Consider the following 18,816-nt stretch of genomic DNA (forward strand, 5'->3'; position numbering starts at 1 on the left):
GTTTTTATAGGTGGTTAATGAATCTATAACGGAGTTATAGAAGTGGGTCAGAATTATTCGGGGAGGATAATACAAAAGTAGAGGAATAGCACAGCAGAGTTAGCACGTGACTAGATACAGGTCCCCAAGTGTCACAGATTTTCTAAAGTACAGGTGCAAGTTTCTTCCAACTTTTTTCATAGCCGCAGCAGAGCATCAAACAATATTTGTTTAAAGATTTGCGTTGCTGAGAGGCTTAAACCAAACCTTCTAAAGTCATCAGAGTCAGGAGAAATGTCTTTGTTGGTTTTCCTGGAGGTGATGGTGTACATCTTTCCGGGGACAACCCCGAAAAAATTCCCCTGGAAATAGAGGGCATATTGGCAAAGCGGGGCATTTGTTAACACAGGCATTCAGGTAACTAAAACGGAAGTTGAGGTACATATTTTTCTGATCATCCTGCTGAATCCAGGCATAGTGCTTAGACTAATTAGAGCTCAGCATGAATGGCCTGTACGTTCATGTCTTTAAAACAGCTCTCCTGCTGTGTAGCACCGGGAACTATGTCTAGTCACTTATGACGGAGCATGATAATGTGAGAAAAAAGAAGGTATGCATGTAACTGGGTCACCATACTGTACAGAAGAAAATTGACAGAACACTGCAAACGAGCTATAATGGAAAAAAATAAAAATCAGTATATTAAAGAAAAAGAAATTAAAAAAAAACTGCTCTCCATAAATATTTCTCTCAAATACCTGTCATAAAGAAGTAGTTTATGGAAGTTCCCATTGTGACTCAGCGGTAAGGAGCCCAGCTAGTATCCATGAGGATGCGGGTTCGATCCCTGGACTCGCCTAGTGGGTTGAGGATCTGGCATTGCCGTGAGCTGTGGTGTAGATTGCAGACATGGCTTGGACCCCGAGTGGCTGTGGCTGTGGTGTAGGCCGGCAGCTGCAGCTCCGATTTGACCCCTAGCCTGGGAACTTCCATATGCCACAGGTGCAGCCCTAAAAAGAAAAGGAAAAAAAAAAAATTGCTTCAGCAGACAGTCCTCTTCTTTGGCAAATGTTACCACACTTTCTGTTCATACATCAGTTTACTGCACAAAGCCTGGGTGTCTCCTCTGTGCCTGTGATCTGCACGCACCAGGGACCTAATTACAGTCAAGTCCAATGCGCCTCGCCTGTTCCTTATGTCACTGGACCTGTCTGCAGTGCCTGACTGTCCCCTTCTCTGTACCTCTGGAAGGTCTCCTGCTTTAGTGTGTGTTACACCCTCCTCTGCCACTGTCCTGCCTCTTGTTTGTTTCATGGAGTCACCTTCCTTTTCTTAGCCTTTCATATGTCTCATCCACAAGTTTCCATTCCTTCTCACTGTTCTTCTAACAAGTCTTCTTGACTCACTTCATCCCATTTCTGGTTTTAATAATAACGTATTTACTAGTTCTCCCAAATGAGGCTCTGCAGCCCACCCTGACCAGTGACACCTTTTGTGATGATGGAAATAGTCTATCTGCACTGTCCAAAATGGTGACCACCAGCCACACGTACCTCTTGAGCACTGGAAATGTGGCTAGTGTGGCTGAGGAACTAAATTTCTTTTTTCTTTTTAGGGGTGCATCCCCAGCATATGGAAGTTCCCAGGCGAGGGATCACATTTGAGCTGACCTATGCCACAGCCACAGAAACACCACAGCTCACAGCAACATCAGATCCTTAACCCACTGAGCAAGGCCAGGGATTGAACCCACATCCTCTTGGATACTAGTTAGGTTCGTTACTGCTGAGCCATAATGAGAACGCCCTAAATTTTTTTTAATTTATTTATTTTCTTATTTTTATTTTTTCCACTATAGTTGATTTACAGTGTTCTGTCAATTTCTACTATACAGCAGAGCGACCCGGTCATATATATATATTCTTTTTCTCACATTATTCTCCATCATGTTCCATCACAAGTGACTGGATATAGCTCCCCGTGCTATACAGTAGGATCTCATTATTTATCCACTCCAGATGCAATAGTCTGCATCTATTAACCCCAGACTCCCAGTGAGAACTCCCCAAATTTATAATATAAGTTCTAAATAGTCACATGTGACTACCATACTGGACAAAGTTGACTCACCATTTCTCTGTAGGCATCTAAAAGGGGTCTCTAGCACAAGTAATTCAAAGGAAAAGTTAACATTTAAAGCCCTTCCCAAACTAATCATCATCAATTTTCCTTATGTATAATACACCTGCATTCAGCCAGGCACTCAAGCCACAAAAATGGGATGCATCCTTATAACTGCTCTTGCCTGCATGCTCACACTCTCAACTCTTGCCACATTGGTCTCTAAGCATGTCTGGGTACTTTTCCTGTTTGTGTAGGTCGAAGATAACAATTTTATATGGTTCAACTTAATATGTATTTTTTTATTTTTATTTTTTTTCTTTTTGTGTTTTTAGGGCTGCACCCGCAGCACATGGAGATTCCCAGGCTAGGGATTGAATTCAAGCTGTAGCCGCCGGCCACAGCCACAGCCACAGCAATGTGGGATCCGAGCCGAGTCTGCCACCTACACCACAGCTCGAGGCAATGCCAGATCCTTAACCCACTAAGCGAGGCCAGGGATTGAACTTGCGTCTTCATGGATACTTGTTGGGTTCGTTACCCACTGAGCCATGACAGGAGCTCCATTTAATGTATCTTAAATGCATTCCTCTACTTTATTCCTCCTACTGTTCTCTCAACTGAACTGGTGGAGTAGAGCTTTTTCTTTCCTTCTTTCTTTTTTCTTTTTACGGCCACACTCACAGCATATGGAAGTTAAAACCAGGCTAGGGATTGAATCAGAGCTACAGCTGCCGACCTACACTGCAGCTCATGGCAACGCCGGATCCTTAACCCACTGAGCGAGGCCAGGGATGGAACCTGTGCCTCATGGATACTAGTTGGATTCATTTCCGCTGCATCTCAACAGGAACTCCTGGAATGGCTTCTTTAATAATCTGTCCCATCTCTTTTTCAACTACTCGGGGTCATCTCCCACATGGGTCGTTCATCTAATTTCTAATGAGGTAATGTCTCATCCATTTGTAAGTCACCTCAGTGGCCTCTCATCTCTAAACAATGAAGTTCCCAGTTTCTCAGGATAACATTCAGGCCTTGGAGACATTTCAGTTTTCCTTTCATCTTTTTACTTTATTGCTGCTCAGACTTTTTTGACAACTTTTATTGCCTAGCCAAGATATTGCAAGGAGGTGACATGCTATAGTTATAGCTTAGCCAATACAGATCCTTTTCTTTATATTTTCCTAGTGTAGTATTTATGATCTAGGGGGAAATACGACATTTAAAAAATTCAGTGCATAACTTCATTATAAAGCAAAACCAAATCCTTTAGTTTTTTAAACACATACTACTGGTCCTGACTCTGCCTCATAGCACATTCTCATTGTCTTTTTCTGATTGAGTTTTAGAACCAAGTCTTTGTTTCATTCACTTGGTGTTATGGATTGGTTTGGGTCCCCCTTAAATTCATGTGTCACAGCCCTAACCCCCAACATGATGGTATTTGGAAGTAGGGCCTTTAGGGGGTAGTGAAGGTTATATGCGGTCGTATGGGTGGGATCCTAATCCAACAGGCTTAGTGGTCTTATAAGAAGAGGATGAGAGATAGACTTCACATATAAGCCCCAGGGAAAGGCCATGTGAAGACACAGTGAGAAGGTGGCATCTGTAAGCCAGGAAAAGAACCTTACCAGAACCCAGCCATGCTGATACCCTAATCTCAGACTTCCAGCCTCTAGAACTGTGAGGAAATAAATTACTATTGTTTAAGGCACCTGGTCTATAGTATCTTGTTATAGCAGCCTGTGCAGCTAAGTGGACTGGCTCTTTCTTTTTTTCTTTCTTTTTTTTTTTTTTTTTTTTTAGTTTTATCTTTAATTATGGTAAAATAGAGATCATGTAAAACTTACCACCTTAGCCATTTTTTAATTGTACAGTTCAGTGGTGTTAAGTACCGTTATAATGTTGTGCAACTGGTTTCCAGAACTCTTTTCATCTTGTAAAACTAAAGCTCTATATCCATTAAAAATCACCTCCCAGGAGTTCCCGTTGTGGCTCAGTGGTTAACAAATCCGACTAGGAACCATGAGGTTGCGGGTTCGATCCCTGGCCTTGCTCAGTGGGTTGAGGATCCAGCGTTGCCATGAGCTGTGGTGTAAGTTGCAGACGTGGCTCAGATCCCACATTGCTGTGGCTGTGGCGTAGGCCAGTGGCTACAGCTCTGATTAGACCCCTAGCCTGGGAACCCCCATATGCCTCGGAAGCAGCCCAAGAAATGGCAAAAAGACAAAAAAAAAAAAAAAAAATCACCTCCCATGCCCCCCTCCCGTCTGCCCATTGTAACCACCATACTATTTCTATGAATTTCACTATTCATATAGGTGGAATCACATAGTATTTATCTTTTTGTGACTATTTTATGTCATTTAACATAAAGCTCTCAAAGTTCATCCATGATGAATCATTTATCAGAATTTCCTTCCTTTTCAAGGCTGAATAATATTACATTGCACGAATATACCACATTTTGTTTATCCATGAGGTTGGACGTTGAGGTTGCTTTGCCTTTTTGGCTCTTATGAATAATGCTGCTATGAACATAGCTGTACAGAATCTCTTCAAGACTCTGCCTTTAATTCTGGTGGATATATTGCTGGATCATGCAACAGTTTTATATTTAATTTCTGAAGGAACTGCCATACTGTTTTCAATAGTGGCTGCCCCATTTTGCATTTTCACCAGCAATGCACAAAGATTCCAGTTGCTCCAGATCCTTGTCAACACTTGCTATTTTCTGTTTTTCTGATAGTAGCCGTTCCAATGGATAAGAGGTCTGGCTCTTTACTTTTGACCTGTCATGAAGCAGCTTTGGTTGCCCCATCCAGGAAAACAATGCCTTTTTCTTTCCCCTTGTCTCCCACTGGGCTAATTTCCATCCCTCTTCTGAATTTGCACAGCCTCCATGTCTTTCACCTGTCCATACTTCATACATTGGTGGAAAATTATCTGGTATGTGTTGGTCTTTCTGGTTAGACCATTAGCTTCAGGATCTGGAACTACCATGGGTCCATCTTCATAGGCCCTCAGCTTCCCTAGATGAGATTGCTCATTAAATTCTGTTCTGAATAAAAGGTTATCTCCTCTGTGGAAGTGGGCCACCAAAATAATATGGATTTACACTTTTTCAGAGCACCACTGCATTGCTCACAATATAGAGCCCATTCCATTATTATCACCTGTTACACACCTGTGCACACTTGTTTTACTTGTGAGAAATAGGCCTGTTCTTCTGAACAAGCCCTCCAAGAGGATGGTTTCCGGACTTTCCCTCTGTATTGTGCTCCCTCTACTATGTTGTCATTTAGCCTCTTCACCTTTAAGACCAGATCAACTCTAAACTCTCTGTGTGCTTGTAAGAAGGACCAAACTTGGGAGTTCCCGTTGTGGTGCAGCGGTTAACGAATCCGACTAGGAACCATGAGGTTGCGGGTTCGGTCCCTGCCCTTGCTCAGTGGATTAACGATCCGGCGTTGCCACGAGCTGTGGTGTAGGTCGCAGATGCGGCTCGGATCGCTGTGGCTCTGGTGTAGGCAGGTGGCTACAGCTCCGATTGGACCCCTGGTGTGGGAACCTCCATATGCCGCAGGAGCGGCCCAAGAAATAGCAAAAAGACAAAAAAAAAAAGAAGGACCAAACTTTTTGTGGACAAATAGTCCCCCTTGGAGGAGATAAAACACTGGAGATACGAGGAATAATGTGAAGATTTCTTCCAACATGAGAGGTCAAGATTAAGGGAATTAGCAGATCGGTTAATCAGTTGCATTGAAGCAGTTCGTCAAAGAAAGGCCAGATCGGTGGTGTAGGCTCAGTTGATCCAAGGTAGACAGTTGAAAAGGATTGTGTCAGTCCTGAAGAAGGGGTAGAATTTTAGTCGTTGCCAAATATGGGGAGGTTACTAGATTCTGAGAGAATGACATAAAGTGGACTGAACAAGGGATCCAAGGCCCAGTAAAAATCTTTGCCTATTACACTTTGGAATTTCCCTATTATTCCTAGGGAATGCAAAGAAAGATGGAGAAAATGCTGGGACCAGACTAGGCATTTAAGTTTGTTACTGCTGCCGTAATAAAGCACCCCATGGATGGCTTTACACAACACAATTTTCTTTTCTTGTGGTCTGGAGGCCAAAAGTCTGAGATCGGGGTACAGAAAGTCTTGGTTCTTTCTGAGAGCTGTAGAAGAATAAGATCCAGGCCCCTTTCCTTGGCTTATAGATGGCTGTCTTCATGCAATCTTCCCTCCATACATATCTGTGTCCGAATTTACTCCCTGGTGTTCCTGTCCTGGCTCAGCGGAAATGCATCTGACTAGCATCCGTGAGGACATAAATTCAATCTCTGGCCTTATTCAGTGGGTTAAGGATCCGGCTTTGCCGTGAGCTGTGGTATAGGTTGCAGATGCAGCTCAGATCCCACATTGCTGTGGCTGTGGTGTAGGCCAGCAGCTGCAGCTCCGATTAGACCCCTAGCCTGGGAATCTCCATATGCTGCAGGTGCAGCCCTAAAAATACCCAAAAAAAAAAAATTCCTCTTCTTAGAATGGCACCAAACAAACCAGATTATGGCCTACCTTAATGACCTCATTATATGTCAAATAAAATCCCTGTCTCCAAATACAGTTACCTTGTGAGGTACTGGGGGTTAGGACTGCAATGTATTAATTTTGAGTTGGACAAAAGCCCCCACCTAACCCTAGAAGTCCTTGGATGCCACCCTTAAGGGTTTGATTTTGTCGTGAGTTCTAACGTATGACATGGGGAAGGAATTCATATAATAAAAGCAGTTTTGTTTTTAATGTAGAAGTGCTAGCATAACGGGAAAGACATGAAAGGGTTAAGGTAAAGAGTCCATATGACTAGTTTTTCTGACAGGAGGGCAGAATGGTGACCCATGTGTAGACATGTATGAAAGCTGAGATTGTGCATAATTTCATATTTTTTAAGTCTTTTTTTTGGTGAATCAGTCTTCTTTTTTGCTAGTTTTAAAGGCTTTTTAAATACTGTAGAATGTACCCCTTTTTTTTGACCTGTGTGAGATATTTTTCCGTTTCATTATTTGCCTTTGGACACATTTTGTCCAGAGTCAGCCAAGTTCCTTGATTTTTACTAGTGGTATTTTGAGAAATTTTTTAAATATAAAAAGATATAATGGAGGGAATTATCAACTGTAAAATTGTCAAAGACAGATACACACATGCACGTGCACACACGTTTTTGTGTGGAATGCCCTTTTTTTTTTTAATTTCTTATGGAATGAATCCAAGAGTGGAATTTCTGGGTTATAAGGTAACACTACTCTTAGCTTATTCAGAAACTGCCAAACTGGTTTCCGCAACACGTGCACCATTTTATATTCCCACCAGGACTGTGTTAGGTTCCAATTTTTCCACACTGTCCCCACCATTTGTTATTTACCTTTTTGTTTTTTTAGTTATGCCCATCTTAGTGCGTGTGAATCTCATTCGGGTTTTAGGTTTTGATTTGCATTTCCCTAACAATAGTATTGAGCATCTCTTCATGGCTTGTTGACCATTTGGAGAAATGGTCTATGCAAGTGCTTTGCCCATTTTTAAATCAGAATGTCTTTTTGTGTTCAGTTGTAAGTGTTCTTCATATATTCTGACTGCTAGATATTTATTACATATATAATTCGTGAATATTTCCTCCCATTCTGTGGGTTGTCACTGCACTGTCTTGATAGTATCCGTTGATACACAAAAGTTTTTAATTTTGATTAAGACCAGTTGATTGTTTTCTTTATTTTCTTGTGCTGTGGTGTAATATCTAGGGAAGTATTGTCAAATCCAAGGTCATAAAGATTTCTTCCAAAAGTCTCATAGCTTAAACTTTTTTTTTTTTTTTTTTTTTTTTGGCTGTTCCCAGAACTCGAGCAGAATTTCCCAGGCCAGGGATCAAACCCACACCACAACAACAACCTGTGCCACAGCAGTGACAGCACTGAATCCTTAACCAGCTGAGCCACCAAGAAATTCCCATAAACTCTTTTTTTTTTTTTTTTTTTTTTGTCTTTTTAGGGCTGCACCTGCAGTATATGGAGTTTCCCAGGCTAGGAGTCCAATTGGAGCTACAGCTGCCAGCCTACACCACAGCCACAGCAACGCAGGATCCGAACCATGTCTGTGGCCTACACCACAGCTCATGGCAATGCCGGATCCTTAACCCACTGAGCAAGGCCAGGGATTGAACCTGCAACCTCATGGATGCTAGTCAGATTCGTTTACCACTGAGCCACACGGAAACTCTGAAAGAATAACTTTATCATGATATATTATTATTCATTTGGTTTTATCATTCTTACATTCAGATCTGTTTTTCATGTTAATATAACTACAATATTTTTGTAGTGATTATGTATCTTTTTTCTATCCTTTTCCTTTAAATTTTCACACCTCCCTCTCTATAAATTGCATTTTCCTTATTATTTTTCTGCTGTCAATCTTTCCCTTTTTTTTTTCTTTTTTTTTTTTTCTTTTTTCTTTTTAAGCCACACCTGCAGCATATGGAAGTTCCTGGGCCAGGTATCAAATCCAAGCTGCAACTGAGACCTATATGCCACAGCTGTGGCAACACTGAATCCCTAACCCACTGTACCATAGCAGGAACTAACTCTTGTCAATCTTTCCTTTAAATGGATTCATTTGTCCAGAGATTGGCAAATTTTTTTCTGTAATGGGTCAGGTAGTAAATATTTTCAGTTTTGATACTAAGCTCTGTTTATCTTAGCATAAAAGCAACATAGACATACAAAATGATTGGGGGAGGTGGCTGTGTTCCAGTAAAACTTTTATTTAAAAAAGTGGCAAGCTGGATTCAGCCAAAGGTCATAATTTGCTGACTCCTATCCTAGCACATGTAGTAGGTATATTGGGGTATGGGCTAAAAATTGTAGAAGTAGTTATATGTATTTTCTAAAAAATAAATTTAAGGAGTTCCCATTGTGGCGCAGTGGAAACAAATCCGACTAGGAGCCATGAGGTTGCAGGTTCAATCCCTGGCCTCATTCAGTGGGTTAAAGATCTGGCATTGCCATGAGCTGCAGTGGAGGTTGCAGATAAGGCTCAGGTCTGGCATTGCTGTGGCTATGGCGCAGGCCAGCAGCTATAGCTCTGATTAGACCCCTAGCCTGGGAACCACCGTGGGTGCAGCCTTAAAAAGATAAAAGACCAAAAAAAAATTTTTTTTAACAAAATGTTTATTAATATACTTATTGATGGTACAAGTATATAACTCATAAATATATACAAATTATTAACATCTTTACTAATTGAGCACCTCCAAAGTAGAAGCTAACATTAGATCCAAAGTGGGCGTCCTTTATTTTCATTTGTTTTAAGCTCTTTGAGCAGAAGAAATGTTTTCATGTGTACTTTCTGTGTGACCCAATTCTAAACTCTTCAGATTAAACAGAAATGTACCCTTACAGGCATCAGTGTCATTCAAGGACGTGACTGTCGAATTCACTCAGGAGGAGTGGCAACAGATGGGTCCTATTCAGAAGACCCTGTACAGAGATGTGATGCTAGAGAACTACAACAACCTAGTCTCAGTGGGTGAGCATATAAACATAACTTACCCTCATAACTTCATATGGAAGGCATTTCCTTTTTATGCACCGGGACACATGAATACTTTAGTTGTTTTTTTTTTTTTTTTTTGCTTTTTGCTTTTTAGGGCCACACCCACAGCAGGCAGAAGTTCCCAGGCTAGGGGTCAGTTTGGAGCTACAGCTGCTGACCTGCACCACAGCCACAGAAACACTGGATCCGAGCTGCTTCTGTGACATACACCACAGTTCACAGCAACACCGGATCCCCAACCCACTGAGCAAAGCCAGGGATCAAACCCACATCCTCATGGATACTAGTCGGATTCGTTTCCACTGAGCCACACCAGGAACTCCGAATAGTTTCGATTTTAATGTTACTTAGCCTTTCCATTCAAGAGTATAATGTGGAGTTCCCATTGTGGTGCAGTGGAAACGAATCCAACTAGGACCCATGAGGTTACAGGTTCGATCCCTGGCCTTGCTCAGTGGGTTAAGGATTCGGTGTTGCCATGAGCTGTGGTGTAGGTCACAGACACAGCGTGGATCCCACATTGCTGTGGCCGTGGCATAGGCCGGAGGCTACAGCTCCAATTAGACCCCTAGCCTTGGCATCTCCACATGCCATGGGCATGGCCCTAAAAAGACAAAAGGACAAAAAAAAAAAAAAAAAAAGTATAATGTAGCCGAGCCCTGCTGAGGAATAGGAATAGAAAGCGTTTGTGTTGTCAACTGCCAGTGATAAATTCAGATGAGGACCTTCATGATGCTGTTCCTGAAGGTTTTTCCACTTCTCGAGATTGAAAAGCTCGTCATCTTGGCCTAAGTACTCAACTCTTGCTTCTTTACAGGGAACTGCATTTTCAAACCAGAGGTGATCTTCAAGTTGGAGCAAGGAGAAGAACCTTGGTTCTTGGAGGAGGAATTCTCAAACCAGAACCATAAAGGTGAGTTACTGAGCAGTTATAGGCAGGATTCTGTGGGGTAGTTTCTCCTCCTCCTCCTCCTCCCTTCTTCCTTCTTCCTTCTTCCTTCTTCCTTCTCCTTTCTTCTTCTTTCTCCTTGTCCTCCTTCTCCTCCTCCATCTTCTTTTTTGTCTTTTTTGGGCCACACCTGCTGCATATGGATCCCAGGCTAGGGGTCAAATGGGAGCTACAGTTGCTAAACTGACTCCAGAAGGTCAGTTTAGCAGTAAACTCCTTCCTGTTTCAAGACTTTTTTCACAGGTCCCAAAGCCACAAAAAGCACCAGCCAAAAGACAATGATTAATAAACTTGACACATTAAGCGTTCCTGTCGTGGTGCAGTGGAAACAAATCTCACTAGAACCATGAGGTTGTGGGTTCAATCCCTGGCCTCACTCAGTGGGTTAAGGATCCGGAGTTGCCATGAGCTGTGGTGTAGGTTGCAGATGCAGCTCAGATCTGGCATGGCTGTGGCTGTGGCGTAGGCAGATTAGACCACTAGCCTGAGAACTTCCATATGCCACAGGTACAGCCCTAAAAAAACAGCAACAAAAAAAATGAAAAAATAAACTTGACACATTAAAATCGAGAATTTTGTTCATAAAAGATACTATCAAAAGGATGAAAAGACAGGCAGGCCACAGCGTAGCAGAATATGCATATAATACAAGCAACCTAGAATGGATAAGCATCTTGAGAATGTAAAAACTTCTGTAAGTCAATATGGGAAAGCATAGCAACTCAGTATAAGTTAAGTAAAACTTAATTCGGTACAGGTAAAATGCTTTGAACAGGAGCTTTCAAACAGCTATTAAATCTTTGAAAATGTGTTCACTCTCTCATTACTTTTCACAGAGTGCAAAATAAAGTATAAGGTGAAATAAGTGACACGTATGATATGAAAGTAGATTAACAAAGCTGGCAATGACAAGTCATGGGGAGGACGTGAAATATTAAAGACCCTTATTTACTGAGCAAAAATGTAAACTAATAAAACCACTGTGAAAGCAGGAGGATATTATCAAATAGTACATATCTGGAACCTGGCAATTATTTTCTTAACAGAAAGGTATGATTGTGTTCTCTAGAATGAATAAAAGAATATTTAGGAGTTCCTGTTGGGGGCGCAGTGGAAATGAATCCAACTAGGAACCGTGAGGCTGCAGGTTCGATCCCTGACCTTGCTCAGTGGGTTAAGGATCTGGCGTTGCCATGAGCTGTGGTGTAGGTTGCAGAGGTAGCTCTGATCTGGCATTGCTGTGGCTCTGGTGTAGGCTGGCAGCAATAGCTCCGATTAGACCCCTGGCCTGGGACCCTCCATATGCTGCTGGTGCGGCCCTAAAATGACAAAAGACAAAAACAAAATAAAAAAAAAACTGCACTCATATCAAACTGAAATGTGAAAATTTACAGTGAGGTAATCGGGTTCACTTATCTCCAGTTTTGTTTTTTTTTTTGTCTTTTGCTATTTCTTGGGCCGCTCCCGCGGCATATGGAGGTTCCCAGGCTAGGTTCCCAGGCTAGGGGTCGAATCGGAGCTGTAGCCACCGGCCTACGCCAGAGCCACAGCAACGTGGGATCCGAGCTGCAACCTACACCACAGCTCACGGCAACGCCGGATCGTTAACCCACTGAGCAAGGGCAGGGACCGAACCCGCAACCTCATGGTTCCTAGTCGGATTCGTTAACCACTGTGCCACAACAGGAACTCCTCCAGTTTTGATAGATGGAATAAATCACAGCTGGAATTGAGTGGTGAATCTAATTTAATTGGCAGAATCAATTTTTTCTCTCATCAGTATTACACTTGTTTATATTTCTGTGACTCATAACTGCAGTAGGTTAGATCTTGAACTATAAACTTCCCCATTTAATCCTGAGGAGGTTGGTGGGTGTCAATTTAATTAGATTTTGAAGGACTGAATGGAAATAAGAAATGATACCAATTTGGAAGTATGAAGAGTCTTGAGTATTCTATCAGTAGAGCCTAGATAATGTTGGACCTCTACTGTAATTTACTTCCTCAAACCAAACCATTCCCCTGTGGGGTATAACTCATTCATGCTCATTATCTCCTAATTTATCATGTTACTCCACTTAAGTTTATAAGTCCCTGTTGTATTCCATACCTGGTTTTCTGGCTCTCTAAAATAATCACTCCCATGAAAGTCTAATTTCTCTCACTTCTACACCCAGGTAGGAAGATCCAACTTATCACAACCCAAATACAGATATGTATTTATAACCATTTTCCTCTCTCATTTTTGCTATTTTAATATTTATTTTTCTTTTTAGTATTATTAAAGTATAATTGATTCACAGTGTTTCCTCAAGTTCCGTTGTACAGCAAAATGACCCGGTCACACACATTTCCCTGTGTGTGTGCTGTACAGTAGGAACCCATTGCTCATCCATTCCAAATATAACAGCATCCCCAAAACCCCCAAAATGCCCATTCAACCCACTCTCTTCCTCCCCCCACCCCCGGAAGCCCAAGTCTGCTCTTCTTACCCGTGATCTCTTTCTGTTTCTGTTTTTTGTTTGTTATTTTTAGATAGGATCATCTGTTCCACATTTTAGATTCCACAAATAAGTGAGATCATATGGTATTTTTCTTTCTGGCTTACTTCACTTAGTATGAGGGTCTCTAGATCCATCCATGTCGCTGCAAATGGCATTAGTTTGTCTTTTTTATTTTTTTATGGCTGGGTAATATTCCATTGTATGTATGTACCACATCTTCTTAATCCATTCATTTGTTGATGGACATTTAGGTTGTTTCCATGTCTTGGCTATTGTGAGTAGTGCTGCTGTGTACATAGGGATGCATGCGTCTTTTTCAAAAATATTTTAATATTTTTTTAAAGGAGGATGAATGTATAAATTCTCTTTCCCCCTCTCTCTCTGTCTCACAAACACACACACACACACACACACAAATTAATCTTGAGAAACCAAAAATGAAATGCAACATAGGCGTTGTTTATAAGCCCCACCCATAATAAATGTAAAATTCAAACAGTGTTTTCATTTTTTCTGGTTTAGAAGATTACAGAGATGATAATCTAATCAAGAGGAACAAGAAAATCAAAGACAAACAATTGCAGCAAGTAATACTTATCCATAGTAAACCACTGCCTAGAGAGAAAAAGGAAGTTTTGAGAAAATCATTTATTCAGCACGTAACTCCTGTTTCTTCAACAAAAATGCCCTGTAAATATGACTCATGGGGAGTGAAGTTCCAAAATGTTTCTCAGTTGATCATTAATAATAGAAAATATTCAACTAAAAAGACAGATTGTTGTAATGTATGTGAAGATTTGTCTTTCAGAATTAAGTTTGAGAGAAATACTGGAGAGAAATTTCATGAATATAATACAAATAGGGGAACCCTCAGTTATAAGGAAAATCTTCCTAAGCATCAAAAGTGTCAAACATTGAAGCAATCTTTTGAATTTAATGAAATTGGAAAAGGCTTCTATGATGAGGCTGCCTGTGTTAAGTATAAGAGTACTCATACAGAACACTCCTGTAAAGATAATGAATTTAGGAGAAACTATGATAAGACAATTCTCCTTGACTACGAAAGAACTAGAACAGGGGAGAAACACTCTCATCTTACCCAGTGTGGGAAATCCTTCTGTAAGAAGTCAGTTGTCAAGGAATACACTAAATTTAACATGACTGTGAAGCATCATGAATGTATTACAAATGGGAATAATTTCAGCAGGAAGTCATACCTCACTCAACCACAGAGAACTGTCACAGGAGAGAATCCACTGGTATGTAATGTCAGAAAACAAACTGAGGATAAACCTTTTGAATATCATGAAAATAGGAAGTCCTGCCCGATAACAGCCCACAAAGTACACCAGAGAACTCATGCTGAAGTAAAACCCTATAAATGTAATGAATGTGGAAAATCCTTCTGTCAAAAAGGACATCTCATTCAGCATCAGAGAACTCACACTGGAGAGAAACCATTTGAATGTAATGAATGTGGAAAAACTTTTTCCCAGAAGTCACACCTCAGTACACATCAAAGAATTCACACAGCAGAGAAGCCCTATAAATGTAATGACTGTGGGAAAACATTTGTCCAGAAGTCAACCCTCAGGGGACATCAAAGAATTCACACAGGAGAGAAACCCTATGAATGTTGTGAATGTGGGAAAACTTTTGTTCAAAAGTCAACCCTCAGAGATCATCATAGAATTCACACAGGGGAGAAATCCTTTCAATGTAACGAATGTGGGAAAACTTTTGGCCAGAAGTCAAACCTCAGAATACATCAGAGAACTCATAGTGGTGAGAAAACGTATCAATGTAAAGAATGTGAAAAATCCTTCTGGCGGAAAGACCATCTCATTCAACATCAGAAAACTCACACGGGAGAGAAACCTTTTAAATGTAATGACTGTGGGAAAACTTTTGCCCGGACATCAACCCTCAGGGTTCATCAGAGAATTCACACTGGAGAGAAACCATTTAAATGTAATGAATGTGGGAAAAAATTTGTCCGGAAGGCAATCCTGAGTGATCACCAGAGAATTCATACAGGAGAGAAACCCTTTCAGTGTTATAAATGTGGAAAAACATTTGGCCAAAAATCAAACCTTAGAATACATCAGAGAACTCACAGTGGGGAAGAATCTTATGAATGGAATGAATATGGAAAATTGCCTAAGAAATCAACCCTAAATGTATGCCAGAGAATTCAGGGAGGAGAAAAACCATATTGATATAACATGGGAAATCCTTCTAAGAGCCCAACCCATTTGACATCAAAAAATTCACACGGGAGAGAAACCACATAAATATGAATATAGGAAGAATTTTGCCCAAAAGGCAACTCAGAGTATATCAGAGAATTCACACAGAATTTCTTTCAAGGTACTATGGGAACCCTATTGGATGGAGTCATGCCCTGTTAGATAACTCATATTACATGTGCTGGGTAATCTTCACATAGTAAGAATTTCCTTTTTTCTCCAGGCTCTAGCTAAGCTAAATTTCCTTATCTCCTTTTCATCTAAGTGGTGCTTTTCAAGTGGCTGGTAGACTGAGAATGCTTATGTTGTGTGCCACACCTAGTTCTGACAAATAAAAGGCTTCCCTGGTCAAAGCAGTATCTCAGCCATACATGAAATAGTAGTAGCTGTCCCTTAGAGAAGAAATATGTCCCCCACCTCGCTGCCTGAAGCAAAGCTGCTGGTTCAGTAGGACCTTCAACCTATAAGTACTTTAATTGGGCCTGGGAGTTCCATCGTGGCTCAGTGGTTAACAAATCCAACTAGGAACCATGAGGTTGTGGGTTCAATCCCTGGCCTTGCTCAGTGGGTTAAGGATCCAGCGTTGCCATGAGCTGTGGTGTAGGTCCCAGATGCGGCTCGGATCCTGTGTTGCTGTGGCTCTGGTGTAGGCTGGCAGCTGCAGCTCCAATTGGACCCCTAGCCTGGGAACCTCCATATGCTTCAGGAGTGGCCCTAGAAAAGGCAAAAAGACAAAAAAAAAAAAAAAAAAAAAGAAAATGGGCCTGGTTCATTGCTGGTTTGGCAGACAGTGATTATTCAGCCTCAGTGCCATTATGCAGACCCTAAAACAGATGTGGCTGCTCCTGTCACTGAGCAAAACACAAAGATGTTCTCTACTCTGGCTGTCTTCCCTTTGATGAAACTCAGTGCATTTCCATGGCCTCTTTGGCTCTTACTGCACCTTGCAATTTGACCTGCCTATTGTAAAAACTATAGGATTATAAAAAGCACCTCTTTGGCACTGTCAACTGTGGGGAGAAAGTCACAGCTGCTGAGAACAACATCTGGGTTTTTCAGCTAGATTCACATGGTAAGTAGACCATTCTCTGATAAGACTGACTGGAATCAAGCTGCTGATCAAGCCCCCCCCCCACCCCCAACCCTGAGTGCCAGGATTGCTACCCAGATCCATCATCATAGTGATGGTGACACATTTGCCATCTTACCCTGGGTACAAAGTAAAGGTCTCTCTACATATCCATTGCTTCCTTTGATGTCATTTGATATAAGAATGTACAGTTTTTTCCTTCTGGATTAGTAGCCAGTGCTCCATATGCCATTTGATTAACTCACTCCTTGCCTCCTGATTTTACATATCTTCACATACTAACTTGCCAATTGCAAAGATACTGCATATGACTGCTCATGACCCATTCCCTACTTTCTGTTATATTAGTAACAGAGTCTCCTTTTATGAACAGGGAGGCCACATACCTCATATGAGCCAAAATGCCCTCTTTCTGGCCTGAATGTTTCACTGAAGGGTATTTGAATCAAGTTTAGAAAAAGAAAATACCTCTTAGCACTTTGGAAATAGAACATCCCAGACCAGTTACATAGTTACTCTAGAGCTGCCAGCAGCCTTGCCAAGAATATTTGCCTGCAGTAAGAGAAAATAATGTCCAGTTAGTATTGTAGTCCATGAAAATCAAGAAGCTACTGTTTACTCCATTTTTATAACAGTTGGTAATACATAGAAAGTTATTCATAAAATTTTTGTTTCTTAAGATTTGTAGAATCATCTTCATATCTCCCTTTTTATATATAATCTTTTAGGATTATGATTAAATCTGCTATTATGTGCCTCTCCATATAACTAACACATTATCAACTGGAGACCGTGTCTATGCTGTAGTCACAAAAGCTCCCTTCTCCCTGCCTGGTTTATCTCCTTTCCAAGTATTCACTTGTATTCCAACAGATGGGTGCCTCATCTAGAGACACTGACAGAGTGAATTTCCTGTCTTTCTCCTACTAAAGATCTTCAAGCTAATAAACGTCTCTATCAGGGCAGGAATTTTATCTGCTGTGTTCATAATATGACCCAAGCGTTATGAACAATTCCTTTACAAATTAGGCACTCAGAAATGCTTGCTGAAGTGATAGCTGAACATTTTTTGATGCTTCAAATTATTTTATGAGATTATTCATCATTTATTATAAATAAGGAAAATTATTGCTATAAGCTCCCACCCAGACTTGTCTCTTTTGGATATTTTCTAAAATTGCTAAAAGGAACATAACTTGTTAATATTCAGAAGTGTTCGGTACTGTTCTTCAGATCTCTTTCAGCCAAGACAAAATTTATTTTCAATAAATTAGTACTCCCAGTTCAAAATTATGTCTGCGTAATTTTTATATTAGCATTGGAGAGAGTGTGGGGTTTCTGGGGGAGAAGGGCTTTGCTTCCACACAAATATATTTTAGATACAAAGCAATTGTGCAAAACAATAATAATAATAAATCAGATTTTCAAGATCAACCAAATGGGAAGACAAGATAATTGATTTTGGGGATTGTGTCTTTAATTCATTATACTTGTAGTTCCACTCATTTTTACCTTCCAATCAACCTCTTGACAGTTACAAGAAGATTTTTTATTTTCTCAGGTTCAAGAATATCTCCTAGGGGATATGTATGACTCCAAAAGAAGGGGTATTATGCCTATTCTGATCTGCCTCTGCCTCCATATGTGTCTTTCCTTGTCAGGTATATGATACCTTTACTCTCACATTCAAGGTCTCCCTGGAAGCCTAGCAGAAGTAACATATCCTATCCTTCTACCAAGGCAGCGTCACACTATAATGGAAGAGAAACGTATTTGTTTTCTTGTTGTCTCCAGCTGGCCAACTGGCTATTTTAGTGATCTTCCTTTTTCTAAGGAAGTATTCTAAGAAACTGACAATTGTATAATTACTTTATCAGCTGACTGACATGATACACAATAAACTATGGTAAATACATATACAGAGAGAGAGAGAGATTTTTGTCTGAACTTTTTCAGCACATTTCATTCATACACACACACATACGTTATATTCACACTATTAACAATAACTAGGAGTTCCCATTGTGGCTCAGTGGTTAACGAATCTGACTAGGAACCATGAGGTTGTGAGTTCGATCTCTGGCCTTGCTCAGTGGGTTAAGGATCTGGTGTTGCCGTGAGCTGTGGTGTGGGTCGCAGACAGGGCTCAGATCCCGCATTGCTGTGGCTCTGGCGTAGGCCGGTGGCTACAGCTCCGATTGGACCCCTAGCCTGGGAACCTCCATCTGCCGCGGGAGCAGCTCAAGAAAAGGCAAACACACAACACACACATAAAATAACTAGAAGATGGAAACCACCCAGGTGTTCATCAGCAGATGAATGGATTAA

At 40.9% G+C, this 18,816-nt stretch overlaps 1 protein-coding gene across 1 annotated transcript in view; it reads left to right on the forward strand.

The window, feature by feature from the left end:
• ZNF510 (zinc finger protein 510) overlaps positions 1 to 17,778 on the forward strand; it is a 44,758-nt gene extending 26,980 nt beyond the window's left edge. Inside the window, exons 5-7 of the mRNA XM_021064574.2 lie at positions 9,543 to 9,669; positions 10,514 to 10,609; positions 13,672 to 17,778. Coding sequence (XP_020920233.2) covers positions 9,543 to 9,669; positions 10,514 to 10,609; positions 13,672 to 15,368 — 1,920 coding nt within the window. The 3' untranslated portion in view covers positions 15,369 to 17,778. The remainder of the gene's footprint in view (positions 1 to 9,542; positions 9,670 to 10,513; positions 10,610 to 13,671) is intronic.
• Positions 17,779 to 18,816: the final 1,038 nt, after the last annotated feature.

The sequence above is a fragment of the Sus scrofa genome, chromosome 10, assembly GCF_054392235.1.
Source record: "Sus scrofa isolate SSC_HxYL_T2T_F1_AM1 chromosome 10, Sscrofa_HxYL_maternal_Yorkshire_Landrace_v2.0, whole genome shotgun sequence".
NCBI lineage: Eukaryota > Metazoa > Chordata > Mammalia > Artiodactyla > Suidae > Sus > Sus scrofa.